Source organism: Leiobunum rupestre, chromosome 2, assembly GCF_980474605.1.
Source record: "Leiobunum rupestre chromosome 2, qqLeiRupe1.1.hap1, whole genome shotgun sequence".
NCBI lineage: Eukaryota > Metazoa > Arthropoda > Arachnida > Opiliones > Sclerosomatidae > Leiobunum > Leiobunum rupestre.
In genome coordinates this window covers 76,488,762-76,507,483 of record NC_143385.1, presented here as the reverse complement: position 1 = coordinate 76,507,483, position 18,722 = coordinate 76,488,762, and the positions used below count along the sequence as shown (strand labels likewise).

The 18,722-nt window shown below is 35.5% G+C and overlaps 2 protein-coding genes across 2 annotated transcripts in view; one reads left to right on the top strand and one right to left on the bottom strand.

Moving 5' to 3' along the window:
• The first annotated feature begins 2,011 nt into the window (after nt 1-2,011).
• Nucleotides 2,012-4,508, top strand: LOC149959048 (uncharacterized). The gene is made up of 3 exons (XM_090167327.1): nt 2,012-2,750; nt 2,817-2,925; nt 4,505-4,508. Exons 1-3 carry the CDS (start codon nt 2,012-2,014, stop codon nt 4,506-4,508), a joined length of 852 nt encoding a protein of 283 aa, XP_090023453.1.
• Nucleotides 4,509-7,073: 2,565 nt separating this feature from the next.
• The window catches only part of LOC149959047 (uncharacterized), a 59,966-nt gene continuing 48,317 nt past the window's right edge, over nt 7,074-18,722 (bottom strand). Inside the window, exons 32-38 of the mRNA XM_090166404.1 lie at nt 18,506-18,569; nt 17,228-17,391; nt 13,280-13,358; nt 12,660-12,791; nt 12,481-12,583; nt 7,912-7,986; nt 7,074-7,239 (exon numbers count right to left, since the gene is read on the bottom strand). Coding sequence (XP_090022530.1) covers nt 7,184-7,239; nt 7,912-7,986; nt 12,481-12,583; nt 12,660-12,791; nt 13,280-13,358; nt 17,228-17,391; nt 18,506-18,569 — 673 coding nt within the window. The 3' untranslated portion in view covers nt 7,074-7,183. The remainder of the gene's footprint in view (nt 7,240-7,911; nt 7,987-12,480; nt 12,584-12,659; nt 12,792-13,279; nt 13,359-17,227; nt 17,392-18,505; nt 18,570-18,722) is intronic.

Here is an 18,722-nt window from a genome sequence, read left to right as displayed (position 1 = left end):
AAACGTTCTTTTCCCCTAATGTCACCAATTCGAAGTGACCCTAGCCGCGATATGTGTGTGTTATAATTTCTATATTGTGTTTTATTATTTGATTATTTTTGAAAGTGTCGATTAAAAATCTTAACTTTTTGTTTCGAATTTCGTCATTGTTCCGATTCACTGTCCAACCATCTCCTATTTTCCCTTACCCTATATTGCCCAACGGATCTCGCTTCCGAGAAAAACCCGCGAACGTAATAATTCTCATTAAAGGGACTCCAAAGTTCGGTGGCAAAAAAAAAAGAAAATTGAGCATGCTTTTCATTCCCCCCAACTCCTCACTCGGCCTTGGCAGAGGCGGGCAGAGTCAACCGTAAATTTCGCACTTTACTGACTTTACACCTCGCTTTACACACATTTTGCCACCGAACTTTGGAGCCCCTTTAAGTAAGATCAGAAATACATGAACTGAAATTATCAGCGACCTATCTCGGTAACGTTGGATTCACTTTCCCATCCCCCTCCCTAAAAAGACGAGTTTTGGTAACCGCCCTGAACGGAATTTCATTCCGCCCTCCAAGTCTCGAAGAGCTTTGGAGTACGCCACCTGGCGTTTCTAGTGGTAATATTTTAATAAAAACGGACTAAGAAATTTACTTCGGAAAATATCTTTTACAGTCTGTGTCGTAAACACAGTTATTTGCGTAGTATAATATGTTTCTAATGAACAATCCTAAACGGAAACATAAATCGGTGGGATGTAATTTAGTTAAAACCTCGGTAAAAACACAAGAAAAGCCAAAGAAATTGACAAACATTGGAACAAAAGCACAGTGGCCACTCAGTGCTATCTAATTATTTACAACATAAGCTACAATCAGCCAGCCACGTCCATTTCTTTGGTTATGGTATGGTAAGCCTCGGTTTTGCAGACGACGTTTCACGCGATTTTGTTTTTTGAGATATCGCTTATTTGTCCCTCACTAGATGGCAAACGAATCTACCCGTGATACCTCGGGTTTTCTTTTCCTCTCTCGCGAATTCGCGGGTGGGCCGAAATTTGTAAATGGTTCGGTTTTCACCCTCCCCGCCATGGCAAAATGCCCCCAAAGATAAAGCACTCGCTGATAATTTCGGTTCATGTATTTCTGGTAAGATTTATGATTCATTTCACCAAGAGATACAAATGTTCGTCTGTATGACATATTTGAGGAGCTGCCGAGCTAAATCGTCGGCGGGAATTACTCTTTTTCAGTAAGGAAACACCAAAGCCAACGTTTTAGGACTTTAATCACGCGCTGTTCGCGCTATTCGCTAGCGAAACGGGTATAGGCGGCGCCACAGTCGCTACCCCTGCAGCTTTATTTTCCTGCGCATATGGTTGATCAAAACAAACATGGCGAAGGTTAAGACTCGAGGTGGAAGGAATTGTGCCGTACCTTTATGTCATAATACCGCGTTTACAAAATTAAATGAACACGTAAATTCTGAAAAACAAACGTCGGTATTATCGTTTCACAAATTTCCCAACTGTAAGAAACAATTGAAATTGTGGTTGACGAAAATAAAGTCTGGGAAAAGGCCTAGCCAGTGGGCAAGAATTTGCAGCTCGCACTTTGAGGACTGTGACTTTTTAGAAAGAAATGGTGAGTTGATAAACATTTCTTATTAGTTAATATCTTTATTTTGAATGAAAATAATTATATTTAGATGGAAAAACTGTGAAGCGCCGACTAAAATGCAATGCTATTCCCAGTAAGAATTTGCCAAGTACCCCTATTATTGAATCAACTCTAATTCTAAACAAAAAGCTGAGAGCCCAACGTTGTCTAAATCGTTCTAAAGGTTGTGTATTTATGATACACTTGTAATATAAAAAATTTAAACTATTCATTTAATTTCAGATCCTGTCATTGAAACTTCGATCTTGGATAATTTCAATTCAGATCCTATCCTTGAAGCTTCTACCTTGACTAATTCGAGTGAACCAGTTTTGCCTGATACTCCTGAAAATGTTACTAGTAACTTAGCTATGCTCGCTCAAGTGGCAACTGAAGATCTGGAAAAATCCCAATTACCTAATGAAGCTTTGCCAGATGTAATAAAACATTCTATTGGAATTCAAGTTTATTTGGACAAACCTAAGAGTAAGAAACAAACATCAAGAACTGGGCTCTCTAGCGATGGGATGATGGCTAATGATTTGGTATCTCTTACTGGGATTGGAATTGAATTATTTGAGAGTATTTCTACTGAAGTTTTGGGGCTTGAGAACAACAGCGAACTTCCCGATTTCCTTATGCCTGTGAAAGATCGCGTATTATTAACGCTGATGAAGCTGAAGTCTAATTTGACGTATGATGCTTTAGCTGCACTATTTGTGATTTCTAACCGATCAGTTTCAGCATACTTCAAAAGAACATTATGTGCCCTCTCCGAAGTTTTAAAAAATTTCATCTTTTGGCCAGATTTGGATAATATTAGAAATAATATGCCTAAATGTTTTCAAGAATTTATGAATACTCGTTGCGTATTGGACTGTAGCGAGGTACCCATGATGAAACCAAATAGTTTTCATGACAGAGTTGCAACCTACAGCCACTACAAAGGGACTCACACCATAAAAATTCTCATTGGAATCTCACCATCTGGCATGATAACTCTTATCAGCGATCCTTGGGGAGGGAAAGTGAGTGACAAGGAAGCAACCATTGATAGCAATGTCATAAACCAATGTGAACAATTTGTAGATGCACTTATGGTTGATAAAGGTATGTATCGCAAATCTATGAAGAAATAGTACTATAATTTAAAATAATATAAATTTTACAAACTAGGGTTCCTCATTGAAGATGAATGTTCTGCTAATGGAATCGGTTTACACATACCACCTTTTTTAAGAAAAAAACCTCAGTTTAGTAAAGAAGAAAGTGTTAAAAACCCAGGGTTGGCAAAATCCTTGTTTTTTTCAAAAAGAACAAAAACAATGTTTTTTATTGTTTTAAACAAGATTCATTGTTTTTAACTGTTTTTAAATCAAACCATAAAAAACACATAATAAACAATAAAAAACTTTGTTTAAAACACGTTTTAAACAATTCATTATACTTATGAATCAGACTCACGAGTAAACTCATTTAAAGAAATATTACGTATCAATAAACGTATTATCATAAGTGGCATATTTACCCTAAGTTTGTCAATAAGATGAATTTTTCAATGATACCTTGTTTAACGAAAGTGACGTAAATGACGTCATTTTTCCAGTGACGAAATTTACGTAATGTGTTTGCGAAACGGCGTCTGCGGCGAGAGCATTAAAAATACCATATAGGGTACTTGAACGGAATTCGCTAGTCCTACGTTTCTTTGGTCTGTTTAGAACAAGCTCTAATTGAAGATTTTCTGTGTGAAAGGCTCCTATTGGCACACTTAGGGTAATTATGCCACTTATGGTATTATAAATAAACTCACAGGGCGAAGAACCAAAGAGTACACGCTTATTTAAACGAGCGAAGAATTTCGCTAAGCGTTGTTGACCAACCATTGACGGCCTTAGGGTTTTCGATGCCCCATGCAAATACTACCTAATTAACCTGTAGTAGGGTTTTTAATATAGCTATCATCCTGGAATTTTCAGTCGCATAGTTCTAAGAAAAGGGAAAATAGCTAGTTATCCACACATTGTTTTTAGGTTTGGTTTATTGAAATGTGCACGTCTGCAGTCATAAATCATCATAAATAAACAATGTTATAAAAAATAAGCACTTAGATACCTCTATAATCTTAAAACTTCCATCACATCATAAAATTTCAAAAAAATCTACCGAAATCCCTTAATTTTTATCTAGGAGTGCCGCCTAGTCGGTTTTAACCCGATTTGTCCAGACCGGCCGTGTTTCTTGTACTGGCACAGCCCGACTAAACAGCAACCCTACTTTTATCTCGTGCATAGGTAGGGTGCCAAATAAATGTATATTGGCAGCTATATACATTCTATTTAGACAAAAAGATAAAATTCAATGCGTTCGTAGGAGCTTTTTGCACTGGTAGGAAATTTATGAAATCATATCGAGCCCATTCAGTCGCTCTTTTCAAAGAATCTTAAGATCCAACTACCCGTTATCAATACAATTTACCTTTCTTAGAGCCTTGGAATGGTTTTTTCTGCCTTTTCCCTCATATTGAATAACCAAAATCTTACAAAAAAACAATGAAAATTTACCTTATAAAAAACATGTTTAAAACAGATAGTTTAAAACGTTTAAAACAAATTGGTGTTTGTTCAAAATATTTGTTTTAAACGTGTATTAAACACTTGTTTTAAACATTTTGTTTTAAACTTGCCAACCCTGTAAAAACCAGAAAATTGCTTCTGCTCGTGTTCATGTGGAGAGAACTATCCAACGAATCAAGTTATATAAAATTTTAAATGACAAATTTGATCTTGATTTGGTTCCATATTGTGATGAAATTTTAACAGTTATATGTGGCTTAGTAAATTTACTTAAACCAATTTTGGCAGATGACAAATTTAACCGTTAAAAGTATTATATTACTACTCAGTTTAAATGATTTTCTTGGATTTTAATAACTCAAATAATTTTTCAAATTAATTTAATGGAATAAAACTTTTAGACAAAAAATACACTATATATACATATCTTATTTGTACCTAAATTGCCTAGCACCAAAAAAATTTCTTCATTTTCATTAATACATTTAAAATATGAATTAACTTGACTAGTTATTCTTCAAATAGGTTTTTCAAAACATCACACTTGCTTTTCACTAACATTAGAAATTAATTTGACTATGTTTTGCTATTGAGAAAGACTAATTAGGGTTATTTAAAATCTCACTTACATTAGAACTCATATAAAATTATATGAATTAACTAGACTAGGTATTTTTCAAAATATCACACTTGTTTTTCACTAACATAATAAATTAATTTGACTATGTTTTGCTATTGAAAAAGACTATTTGGGGTTATTTAAAATCTCACTTACATTAGAACTTATAAAATCTCAAACTCAGTTTTAACCAGGAATGTATTTCAATTTTAAATATTTGGTTATTCAGAGTTTTCTTTTCACCAAAGTAGGTAAATAATATTTAAAATAAAAATCCTTTAATTTAACTAGGTTTTCCTTCAAAAATTCTTCATCTCTCTTAATTTCAATTAAAATATAACCCTTAGGCGAATATACAAAAAAAGAGCAAGTGTTAAGATTTAAAATGTATAGTCCTAATTGCATTTGAGCGTAATATCCTCTGCAGTCATTAGAAGGAAGATAAATTCCCTTTTCTCCAGATTTCAGAAAGTTCAGTTTGTTTTGCATAACAGCATCTTCAATTGTAAATTTTTTAGCAACAAAAGGACATTTAATTTCTAAAAGTTTAGTTTCGCCATTCTCTACATATAGTCCATCTGGGCTGAAAGCTAAATATGGATTTTTAATACTAACTATCAAACCACATTCAAGCACTTTAACTTTCTTGATCCATGAAAATTTAGCACGAGCAACTTTCTCCATCTTATTACCATAAACCACCGAAGGAACTGTTAGTTCTCTCTTAGATTCATGTGTTTCTAGAAGTTTAACCACAGTGTTTTGTTTATTTTTGGATGACAGAATTTTTTTAACTGTAGTGCCAGTTAGCCTCAACTTTCTCTCCTGTTTCCAGTTATTTGATTTTTGTTGTAAATTTGCTATTAATTTTGCTCTTTCTAAATTAACCTCCACAAAATTCTTAAAAAAATTGCCTTCTTCGCTAGTCATATTAGTCACAGACTGGTTCTCATCTTGTATTGTAAGAGATTCTTGCAAGAGGCGGTTTATAAAATCATCTTTTTCTAAATCGGAGGGATCATCAATTTGTCGGCGCTTAGAAGGGTTGTCTACCATTATATCATCGGTCCCTTCCAAATTCGTATTATTTTCAGGTTTATCATTCCAATTTACATGTTCTTTTAAGCTTGAAGGTAGATGTCTGGCGCACATTGGTTCATATGGAAGAGAAGAGAGTATTCGTTCCTCACATTTTTCTAAACTTTTGAGGCAAAAAATTGGTTTGTTGACTTTCCTAACGCAGTCTAAATCTCTAATTTTCTTTGCTTGATAATGATCTTGAACAGTTTTTTTCATTTTACCCCACTTCTGAGGCTTTGATGTGCATGAGAGCTTTTCAGAAATCTGTGTTAACTGACCATTAGAATTTATAAAGAATAAACCAGCTACTGCGTGTTTGCAAAATCCAGAGTTTCTAGTAAAATAAGAAAATATGATACAATTCTAAATTAAAAATTAACAAGATTAAAATTTACCCGCTTTTGCACGAACAATGAACACTTTCAATCACGTGTTTTCCATCACTGACTGTAAATTTAAACTTTAAGGAATGAGGTTCCCCTGATGGTGCACTAGTTTGTATCACAAATCCTTCTATTATTATTAGATCCAAACCTTTTTCATCAGTAAGATAGAAATTTAGAGATCCTTTTGAGCTTTCTTTAAACAACCTTTCGCCTTCCTCTAGAGCTCTTGGCTTATCTCCAATATATTTGAAAATTTCCAGCATTGAAAGATTTACTATTAAGAATAGTTTATTTTAATGATTAGAAAGTAATAATCAAATGTATACATACCTTTTATAGTAGTCATGTTTCATATTAAAACACCAGTAAAATCTAAAGATATGCCTACATTTACACGTACCCGCGAAATAAACAATCAACCATTTGTAGTTCCGTTAAGCGTGAATTGGTGGCGCCACTGTAGTATTCGCTAGCGAATAGCAGCGCTCTGTTCCCTGCGCGCGCTTGCTCCGCGTGCGGTCTGCGGAGGGAAGGCGAAAGAAAATGGCAGCTCGCTTGGCGGGTAAATTTTGCTGGTTTAAAAATTAATTTCTCGTCATTAAAAAAAGATACAAATTTACGACTGATATTTTTGAGTATATTTAAACATGATCTTTCAAATAGACCCAAGTTTTATCCAACCTGGACTTTTCCTTTAAATATTTCGAAATATAGTTTACTTGATTTCCGCTAGAGTATGCCATATAATATAATTAAAGTAAGCAAATAATAACATACATCATAAAGCTTTATTAAATTAAAAATTTATCGGTCAACAATTAACATTTCAAAAACACAGAAACCGGAAAGCATATCAATGGATGAATTGATGTATGGGTATCACTAGCTTGGTACTCGTTGAATAGTTCCTTTATTTCCATCCAGTATTGCCATATCACCTACAAAACGATTCATAGTAACTTAAAAGTTAACATCAATACCCAAAGTTTATAACTCAACAAAATTAGGGTAACGCAGTTATAAGTGATATTTATAAGAAATAATTGATATAAGAATGCATTTATTTATAGCTAGGTAGAATGACTAAGTTGGCATAATCTTTCCCAGACAAAAGCTCAATGGCAATCGCATCGACTTTTGGATTACTCCGGCCTCCGGGAGCAATCGGAGCAGCTCAAATTAAATTTAGGACAAAGCCAGCACGCTTGACTATTTTAATTTGACGTGTTATCATTTCTAATTTAATATCTCGCAAACTCGCATTAAAGATCTTTTCCTGAAGCCTAAAAAAATTACTTTACCACTGCGCTAACCTGGAAATTCAAAATTGAAACACCCTACGATGAAAATAATCTAGACAGTACCTAAATCGAAAGAGAATTAAAAAGGTTTTAAAATTCACAATTTATTTATTTAAAAATCCAACGTTTCGGAGGAACTCTTCCTCCTTCTTCAGGTGACAGAAGACTTGTAAAAATCCCTGAAGAAGGAGGAAGAGTTCCTCCGAAACGTTGGATTTTTAAATAAATAAATTGTGAATTTTAAAACCGTTTTAAGTCTCTTTTCATTTAGTTTTTCACAATGTGCTTCTCTTCACTTCTAGACAGTACCTGTTTTGAATATGGTAGTAGCGCCGTGAAGAGCAACGACACACGGAAGTCCGTATTCTCGAGCTACGACTGCACCTAGAAACAGATATCATTTCAGACTAAGCCACAAATGCTACTAGAATTAAGGACTTTTTATGGTAGGCAGTTACGCGTATTAGATGGTTAATTTTACACTGTTTTGCTTTAACTTCATGACAACACAGCAATAACAACGTAGAGGTCAGAACAACTGTACTTAATTAGCAACAATAGTCTTAATTGAAACATAAATTTCCTACCACCCCATTTCGCTGGAAAACGAAAGTTTCCGTGTATTTAAAATAAAATAATCAGTATCTGACAACACTGCTATAATTTTTGGTCGGCACTCGGCTTAGAGCTCGGGGGTTCAGAAATATGAACCACAAAAATTTCGGTTGACTGTTTATTTATCTACATAATTCACAGCTATAAAACGATTTAAAATGCAAAAAATTAGTTTTTATTCGGATAATTTTCGGATGTGGATATAAAACAAATGAAAGGGAAATACCTTATCCAAACCCCGAGCTCTAACTTTTGGTTTTTGCTTGGTAGTGCTGTTTCTCCAAAACGAAAATGGCTGTGTTTCCACCGTGGAAATACTAGATTTCCTAAACTGATCGGCGGTTGTTAAGATCGTTATTTTGAATTATCCAATACGACTATTTATATGTAAGCAATAGCTCTGCCTAATATGTTTCATTCTTCTCTGATGCATCTTGTGATAGACCTCCTTTGAAACAGATTCAATAGCCCAAAGGATATTTCGATTCACTTTGTGTGGCCTAAGGAAAGTGAAAGTAGGCTAACCCCGACAATTTGCGTAAAATCACACGTAACCAAATCATTCATAAATATGGCATAAAGGTATTCTCAACGATATGACATCCAACTCCGTGACGAAAAATGGGTCATCAACTTTGTAGATGGGAAACGTAAATAAGTTAAACGGATTTTGAAAAATACTCTGAATTCCTAACCCATTTCTGGCTTAGACAATTAGGTTAGCTGCAGTGTTACCTAAATGTCACATTTTTAGAATAAAGTCCATGTCAGTGGCATAAAGTGGCAAATATGGCCAAAAGTGGCAAATATGGCAAAAAGTGACAAATAGTGACTAATAATCAATAAATGCATTTAAATGATGTAAATAATATCTTTCAGAGATGTAGCATCACTTACATGTGAGATAATGTTTCAGTTTTTCACAAAAGAACCATTAAAAACACCTTAAAGATATATAGCAGACGAATTCAAACTCAGGAAAAATCGTTGAAAAATAGCCAAAAGAAATTACCAGATTGGGCTATAATTGAGTATCTAGCCCAAAACCTGACAACTAATACAGTATATTTGTCTAAAATAGCACAAATATATTTTTCCTTTCGTATGTTTTTTATTTTTATTAAAATGTATTATTTCCCACTTTTTGGCATATTAGCCAGTAAAAGTATTATTCGCCATGTCGGTATTTACCACTTTTTGCCACATTATTTGACACCTGACATTTACCACTTCGGAACACTGGTTAGCTGGTACCTCTTGATTACGAGATTGTTTCAATGGTAACAATTTCAAAAGCACAAGGAATACTTTGATTTTCCATATGAAAAGTGCACTAATTATATATTCAGTGTGAAACAATGTGTCATTGATTTTTTCTTTGGATATGTTATAGTATATTACTTATGAGTAACTATGTTACGTATGATACAATTATAATGAACCCTACTCAAACTCAGACCTAATAAGTGAGTTTCAACAATATCTGATACATTTGCAGTTAGAAGAAAAAGCAGGTGAGGATGGTACTTTGACGTCATATCTAAGAGTGACCTTAGTGACATGTGACGTTAGCTTAGGCTTCCCTTTGTTGTGGCACATACCATCCTAAAAGTTATTTTTAAGTCGATAGATGGCAGTGCGGTAATTGATACGGGCTTATTACCGCAGCACTTCTCAGTGTCCGTAAACCTACTAAGTGTAAAATGGTTCTTTTCAAATTAATGAAAATTAAAGCAAAATGATATGTTACTTAGAGAGTAATTGTAAACCACATATTCTCAAAAATGATTTGAAGTTTTGAAAACAACTACCATAACAAACCAAGAATTACATAACTATAGCAATTATCCGATACGTAATTACTAAAATGAGTAGCGGTTTTCTATTTAAACTAAGCTCAGGGGGAACCAAAGCTTAGTTTACCTATTAATGGTAAATTACTGAGAATGTAAATAAATATTTTAATACACCATATTAGAAAACCTGTGGTGATCTAACCCAAATTACTTCTAACCAAAGTTGATGGGAACTTATGAAGTTTGTACTTTTCTGATCCAAAATTGTAAGATCATCTTTACCAAGTTTGTACTTTTCTGATCCAAAATTTACACTCTGCTGAGCAAAATCATTTAATCATTTATACCAAGTTTACACTCTGCTGAGCAAAATCATTTCATCATTTATACCAAGTTTACACTCTGCTGAGCAAAATCATTTGATCAATTATACCAAGTTTACACTCTGCTGAGCAAAATCATTTGATCATTTATACCAAGTTTAAACTCTTCTGAGAAAATCGTAAGATCATTTGTACCAAGTGAAAGATTCCTGGAAGAACTTAACAGCGTGAAAGATTCCTGGAAAAACTTAACAGCGTGAAAGATTCCTGGAAGAACTTAACAGCGTAAAAGATTCTAGGAAGATCTTAACAGTGTGAAAGATTCTTGGAAGAACTTAACAGCGTGAAAGATTCTTGGAAGAACTTAACAGCGTGAAAGATTCTTGGAAGAACTTAACAGCGTGAAAGATTCTTGGAAGAACTTAACAGCGTGAAAGATTCTTGGAAGAACTTAACAGCGTGAAAGATTCTTGGAAGAACTTAACAGCGTGAAAGATTCTTGGAAGAACTTAACAGCGTGAAAGATTCTTCGAAGAACTTAACAGCGTGAAAGATTCTTGGAAGAACTTAACAGCGTGAAAGATTCTTGGAAGAACTTAACAGCGTGAAAGATTCTAGGAAGAACTTAACAGCGTGGAAGATTCTTGGAAGAACTTAACAGCGTGGAAGATTCTTGGAAGAACTTAACAGCGTGAAAGATTCTTGGAAGAACTTAACAGCGTGAAAGATTCTTGGAAGAACTTAACAGCGTGAAAGATTCATGGAAGAACTTAACAGCGTGAAAGATTCTAGGAAGAACTTAGCAGCGTGCAAGATTCTAGGAAGAACTTAGCAGCGTGCAAGATTCTAGGAAGAACTTAGCAGCGTGCAAGATTCTTGGAAGAACTTAACGGCGTGAAAGATTCTTGGAAGAACTTAACGGCGTGAAAGATTCTTGGAAGAACTTAACGGCGTGAAAGATTCTTGGAAGAACTTAACAGCGTGAAAGATTCTTGGAAGAACTTAACAGCGTGAAAGATTCTTGGAAGAACTTAACAGCGTGAAAGATTCTTGGAAGAACTTAACAGCGTGAAAGATTCTTGGAAGAACTTAACAGCGTGAAAGATTCTTGGAAGAACTTAACAGCGTTAAAGATTCTTGGAAGAACTTAACAGCGTTAAAGATTCTTGGAAGAACTTAACAGCGTTAAAGATTCTTGGAAGAACTTAACAGCGTGGACGATTCTTGGAAGAACTTATCAGCGTGGAAGATTCTTGGAAGAACTTAACAGCGTGAAAGATTCTTGGAAGAACTTAACAGCGTGAAAGATTCTTGGAAGAACTTAACAGCGTGAAAGATTCATGGAAGAACTTAACAGCGTGGAAGATTCATGGAAGAACTTAACAGCGTGGAAGATTCATGGAAGAACTTAACAGCGTGGAAGATTCTAGGAAGAACTGAACAGCGTGAAATTTTCGAGAAAGAACTTATTAGTGTGAAATTTTCGAGAAAGAACTTATTAGCGTGAAAGATTCTAGGAAGAACTGAACAGCGTGAAATTTTCGAGAAAGAACTTATTAGTCTGAAATTTTCGAGAAAGAACTTATTAGTGTGAAATTTTCGAGAAAGAACTTATTAGCGTGAAAGATTACTGGAAGAACTGAATAGCGTGAAATATTCCTGGAAGATCTTAATAGCGTGAAATATTCCTGGAAGAACTTAATAGCGTGAAAGATTCTTAGAAGAACTTAACAGCGTTTAACATTCTAGGAAGAACTTAACAGCGTGAAATTTTCGAGAAAGAACTTATTAGCGTGAAAGATTACTGGAAGAACTGAATAGCGTGAAATATTCCTGGAAGAACTTAATAGCGTGAAAGATTCTTAGAAGAACTTAACAGCGTTAAACATTCTAGGAAGAACTTAACAGCGTTAAACATTCTAGGAAGAACTTAACAGCGTTAAACATTCTAGGAAGAACTTAACAGCGTTAAACATTCTAGGAAGAACTTAACAGCGTTAAACATTCTAGGAAGAACTTAACAGCGTTAAACATTCTAGGAAGAACTTAACAGCGTTAAACATTCTAGGAAGAACTTAACAGCGTTAAACATTCTAGGAAGAACTTAACAGCGTTAAACATTCTAGGAAGAACTTAACAGTTACCGTGAGATATTAGTCCTCCCAGTTCTGTCACAACGCCAGAAAGTATAGGGAAATAAGGACTCCAGCCAATATCGGTGCTGTAAGCGATGAGGATCTCGCCGGCCTATGGAACGAAACACTGAACATCAATTATCAAAGTACAGTACCGAAATAATTAGAATTGAACTCAGTAACGTTACCTGTATTTTGGAAGCCTCGTCCAGGTTAGTGGCAACTCTAACTCGCGCTTTAACTATTCCTTGACTCACCGGGGTTCCCTGCATCAGGATATCCCCAACGCTATCTGAATTTGGCTTCATTTCTTGGTTGACCTGCAGGGAAAGGTCACATCAGATTATTTTACAATTTTACAATTTTTAGTTTAGACAATTTTATCCAAAATGGCCGAACCAATAAGAAAACCGTTAGCAAGGAGCTCAAACGCAATTTCTCGCCCAGAGAAGAATAAAATGATTTTTAGGACAAACGTTAAGAACGTAAGTTAAATTATTCAAATCATTAACATAGATCTACATATTTTTAAATCTATTGGGGTTCGATAATTTACATTTTGTAAAGCTACGATATGTTTTCCGATTTTTCTGTTATTTACAAATTAAAAATACCCTAAAAATTAAACTTTTTTTAGAATAAATAGTTTTTGAGAAAAATGGCCTGCACATGAAAAAAAACTTCGTTTTATAAGGCTAATTTTTATAGGCCTCGTCTGAAAAGTGTATAAATAGTTATATGTTCTAGTCGATGATCCCTGACTGAGCCTATACCGCATGGTTATGCAAAACAAGACTGGCATACTCACTGGCATTGGTATGCCTTCGTTTATTTCAGGAAATCTGTACCCTTCAACAACTGGGTGCAATTTCTTCCTTCTTATTGCTCTAGAATTAATAAAAAATTTCAATTTAGTATTACTTTAAAAGTTTTGAAATATTTGGTAAGCCTTTGCTGAAATGTAAATAAAAGTTTTTCAATAAATCTATTCCACCCTAAGTTTATTAAAATGTATTAGATATTAAACCTTTAGTAATAGACGCTTCAATAAATCATCCTCCCAAGAAATTACCAAGAAGTAATATTTCCGAGAGTCAGGACCTGCAATAATGGACATTTTTCACCTTTACGGCATTAACAAACGCTCCCCATGGCATTTCTTTTTAACCAAGTAACTTTTTTGACATATTAAGGCTTGGCAAAAACACGACGTTCTGTTTACAGGTGAAAAATTTCCATTATTTCCACTATATAAACAGTACCTGGCTCTCGGACTTCTTTGTGATTTCCTGGGAGGATGATTTATTTAAGCGTAGAGGTCGGTAACGGTTAATCATTATCCATGTTTAAATGGATTTTTTTCGGGAAAAAAATGTAAAAAAGAAATTTACCGGTTAATATTTCGGAAAATGATTAAAAAACGTGTATTATTCGTAAAATTTTAGCTTTTTATCGAAAAAAACCGTCGTTTTTCCGATTAATTTTACAAATTTATCAAAAAATTAATTCAATTAAATCAAAACGTTTTACGAATAATTTTGAGAGCTTTATCTATTGAATAAAAGTTAACCATCCCCGACCTCTATTTAAGCGCCTATTCTTGTCATAGCAGACGCATTTTTGTAATATCACTAGTGCCTTCTTTAGATTCGTTGCTGAACCACAATTTAGTGGACGATAGTTTGTAGAATCCCATGGGATTTGAGAATGAATAGTTCAGCAATAGATCTAGGGATGGCACCACGTTTTCGGCTCCCATGAGTTAGCATCCATGAGATCGGCTAATTCCCAGGCATCATTACTCAGAAGATACACATTATGTCACTGCGTCTATCAAGAATGCGTTTATTTATAGTTATAGTTAGGGATAATGACTATGTCGAGACGATTCACAGGCATCATGGTTGAATTTCGCGCAGTTGGAGAGGGGGAAGGAACAACGTCTCCGGCGTGTACTTCAATCGTGTCGGAAGACGTCAGCTTTAGGGAACCAATGAGATATCAGGCTAATTTTAGGGGGATCGCGAGTAACGCGCAAAATCGTCTCAACATATTAGCAGATGTGGATAATGGGAGGAAGTATGAAACGCTCCGTAGAGTCAATGTTAAAAATCGCGTACATGAAAGTTTCTCCATAAAGAACATAATTATCTCGAGAGCTATGGTAATTGTGGTGGACTAGCAGCGGCTAGTGACTACAGCCGCGAAAGTAGTGGCGCCTGAACCTTCATCCGGGGGTTTAAAAAATGGAGGTACGAACGACGGCGACTTTTTCTTCCCAGTTTCGCCCAGAACTTAAATCAAAACTAGTACAAACAACTGTAAAAAAACTAGTACAAACAACTGTAAAATATAATGTATTGTGGAACCAGATCATATTTGTGTCTGTCCCGAAATTACAGAACTTCCCAAAAAAAAGAGGAAATGCGAAGAAAAACGTCAGGTAAATTTAAGCCTTGGTCATAATAAAGCTACAACACATTTGTTAGTTTCAACTTTCATTCCAAGATATATTTCTTAAAGTAATTAGATTTTACTATCTACTATCATTTAAATTACTCTATTTATTAATTGCAACCGCTCTCTATAAACTATTAACATGATTATAGGAGTTATTAACGTAACAAAAGTTAAAAAACGTTGACAAGTACAGTAAATCTTCACTTATGCTGCTATACCAATTTTTTCTCCACATTTGCGTTGATTCATCGAGGCAGTACTCCCAAATGGGTGAAGAGATATTTTGTCATAATTACTTAAAAAGTTAAGGCATATCCTTATAAGAAGGACTGTTAGGCCTAAGTTTTCCCTATGGAAAGTTGAAGATTTGTTCAAAAATTCAATGTGTAACTCTAATTGCGCGGAAGTACATAAATTTTATTTAAAAGTGTTAAGTCTAATTTGCTCCTCTATAACTTAAATCACCTTGTTTAAATCCACAATATCACAATTAATCACTACACTACGCTTTTCCATGTAAAAGCAAGGCCAATTAAGTCTCCCGAGAGTAAACAACCTAGACAACATCAGATATTATAGCAGACGATTGAGACCGCTTTACCGCGTATGAATACTACAAGCAGTAAATAGCTGTAGCTCTACGCGTAACTCAGCGACGAAATAGGGCCAAACTTTCATATCACGCGATTTGGGCTATTATCATACTTCCCCCCATTATCCACATCTGATATTAGTCATTCTTAACGTGACCATACGTCCCGTTTTGAACGGGGCTGTCCCTTTTTTCGGTACTCCGTCCCGGTGTCTCCGGGGAACGCTTCGGGACGCAGAATCGTCCCGTTTTTAGTTAAGAGTCTCCGATAGCATCGAACTACCAAGCGTTTAAGTGAAGTAATGAGTGGCTCTTGCTTGACGGAGGACGCGGGCGGCGGGGTGGGCAACGTCACCTCGAGCGTCACCCGCGCGTCCCGTCACCGTCTACTTCACTGTCGCTTCTAACGTGTTTTGCGATGGTTTTTCTTTGCAATTCGTTCCTGATTTTTGCGTATTGTGGTCTGTTTAGGTTAGGAAGTGGTAACCTGTAGTGTTTTGAGCAGCGTTTTTATTAGCGTTTTGAGTAGCGATTTAATATTTTGAGTGAAAATAAAAATGGTCACGTTAATCATTCTTCCTAAGCAGAAATAAATATTCTTGGTCTAAATGTTTAGTTTTGTCGTGTCAAGAATGTCTATATTTCAACTTTTGGGAAAATAACTTTTTTGATATGATTTTGAGTGTTGCTCCCAATGCCACTGCATCCTCTACGAGTAAGCTCCTTCGCCACAGAAACTCAAATCAGCCCGGTATCTCATCCATTGGTTAAACCAATTGGTGTTATTATGATAAATAAATTATTGATAGAGTATAATTTTAATATTATAACCTGGATATATCGCTTACCAAAAGTGTGTCAATCGGATCTATTTTCATAATGAATGTTACGAGCGAAATACAAGTTGGGAGGGGAGAAGGGAAAGTATGCCTTGGGGAGGGAAGGAAGTTAAAAACAACAAATAAAACTGGTCAAAGTTAGTGTATTTTTTTAATTTTCGTCGTTCTGTGGAGATGCTATCGCCATCTACCTACGGTATAATACCATAGACTAAAAATGATCCAGATAGGTTACAATAAATAGTCTTTTATGTGGTCGATCTCGAGTCGAGCATTCATTAAACCTTTAGCATACGAAAGTACAGGGATTGTCACACTTTTGGTAATTATGTCACTTTTGCGCTTACCTTTAAAATAGGGGCTTGTTCACAAATTACACAACGCAAAAAATCAATTTTTATCGTCTCCCCTTCACACTCGTAACAAATAATCACAGTCCGTCTATTATAGTAGCACCATAAATCTAAAACTGTTCAATTCCTCTAAAAATTAAATCTATTTACAATTTTATAGATACAAACCAGTACTAAATTGAGACTTAGTTAAAATCAGTGGCGTAACTAAAAAATTTGGGCCCCAATGCAAAATGGGCGCCGCTATATTTACGCAAGTGACTTGGTGGACGACTAAGCTTGCGGGCCCCTATTAACTAGACGGGCCCCGATGCATCGCATTGGCCTAGTTACGCCACTGGTTAAAATAACATATAATTTTGTTTCGGTATAAAATTATTGTGACCTAACATTTCATCCTCACCGAATTATCCCCTTGTAACATTAACCCCCTTCCCCCATACTGCGAAACGTAATTTATGAACGGCCCCATATTCAACAATGTATTGAACCATATACGAAAATGTTCTTACTTCTGCAATAGCGTTGCCGATCGGGTTTCGAAGAGTTGGCCTATCTCGATGAGGTTCAGGTAAAACAGCAAGTTTTCTTTGGGAAGACGGCCTTCATCGACCATTTTGTCCGCCAAAACTTCAAACGCTTTACGAAAGTGGTCCACAGTTTTAATCATCACAGACTGGAACAGACACGTAAGAACTGGCTTAAGGTTGCGTTACGTGCAAATCGATTTAAAAGACCAACAACAATGGTGTTGGAAAACCTAAGTGACAGAGTTTGCTCATCTGCACCGAGACGCTGAAACTTATACATCTAGTGTAATACGCAAGTGCCACACGTACGCCGCCGAAGAAAGTAGTTGGTCGGCGCGCCGCCGCTAAACGCTCTGAAAATGAGTAACGCCGCCGCCAACAATTTTACATCGGCGTCGGACTCTACCTCCGAGAACTTGGTTTCCATCGGTTGCTGTAAACGCGCTATCTGTAGTTGGTTGCCATGGTTAAGTTCAAGTTCAAGTTTATTAGCAGTAATTTAGTAGAGTTACATTTTAAAGTTTAAGGGCCAAGTGTTAGTGACTTATACTATGGAGCTGATGATTTCTGAGTACCAGCAGTGAGTGGGTTAACGCTATTGTCTAAGGGTTAAGCCGGGTCCACGACCGCTTGTAGCTAGTAAAAACCGGTTCTCGCAACAATCATTTATTTTTCATGATCGTTTGAGCTTTAGCTTCTAGCTTGAATTGGCGAAAATGGATTGGTACAAGTTTCTAGCGCTGATCAAATCCAAACAGATATTTCCACGCTCAAGCCAAGGTTTCAGGCGTCGGGTCTACAGACCTGACTGCAGTCAGCCAATGGGGAACTATTGGAATTCGTAGTGCAATACCTCAATCGCCATGAGTCCCGAGCCCCGCAGAGGGTTTATTTAGACGCAATGATTATTAACAATGTAAACAAAAATAGTAAAGTCCGACGCCGATGTAAAATTGTCGGCGGTGGCGGAATTACTGATTTTCGTTAATTATAAGTAAACACAAGCTTTTCCTATTCTATATTATCGAATGTTTTTATAGTAGATTGCCACATGGCTATTATTTTCAGACTAAACAATACTAGAAATAAATGTAACCTGAATACTAAAATTGCCCGACTTTGATATTTTTTGGTTTTTTGGGTTGAAATTGGAAATAACACGGCGTCGCGCCGAAGATGAGGCAATCTAAAACATTTCGTAGAAACACAAAGCTATTGACATGTGGTGCATAAATAATTCAAAATTAAAAAAGAACCTACCTTTGACCTTTCACGACGACCGACAGCATTATGACAAAATGGCACCATAAATCTCAGAATTATCCTAAAATATTTTAAAATTTATTACGTATTGGGAACATAGAAATATACATAAATGATTACTATGAAATCTACTTTTTTAAATACGCGTATTTAGAATACACTACCGAAATACTGTTTAAGAGTATAGGTTATTAATTTAAGTATAAATAACAAA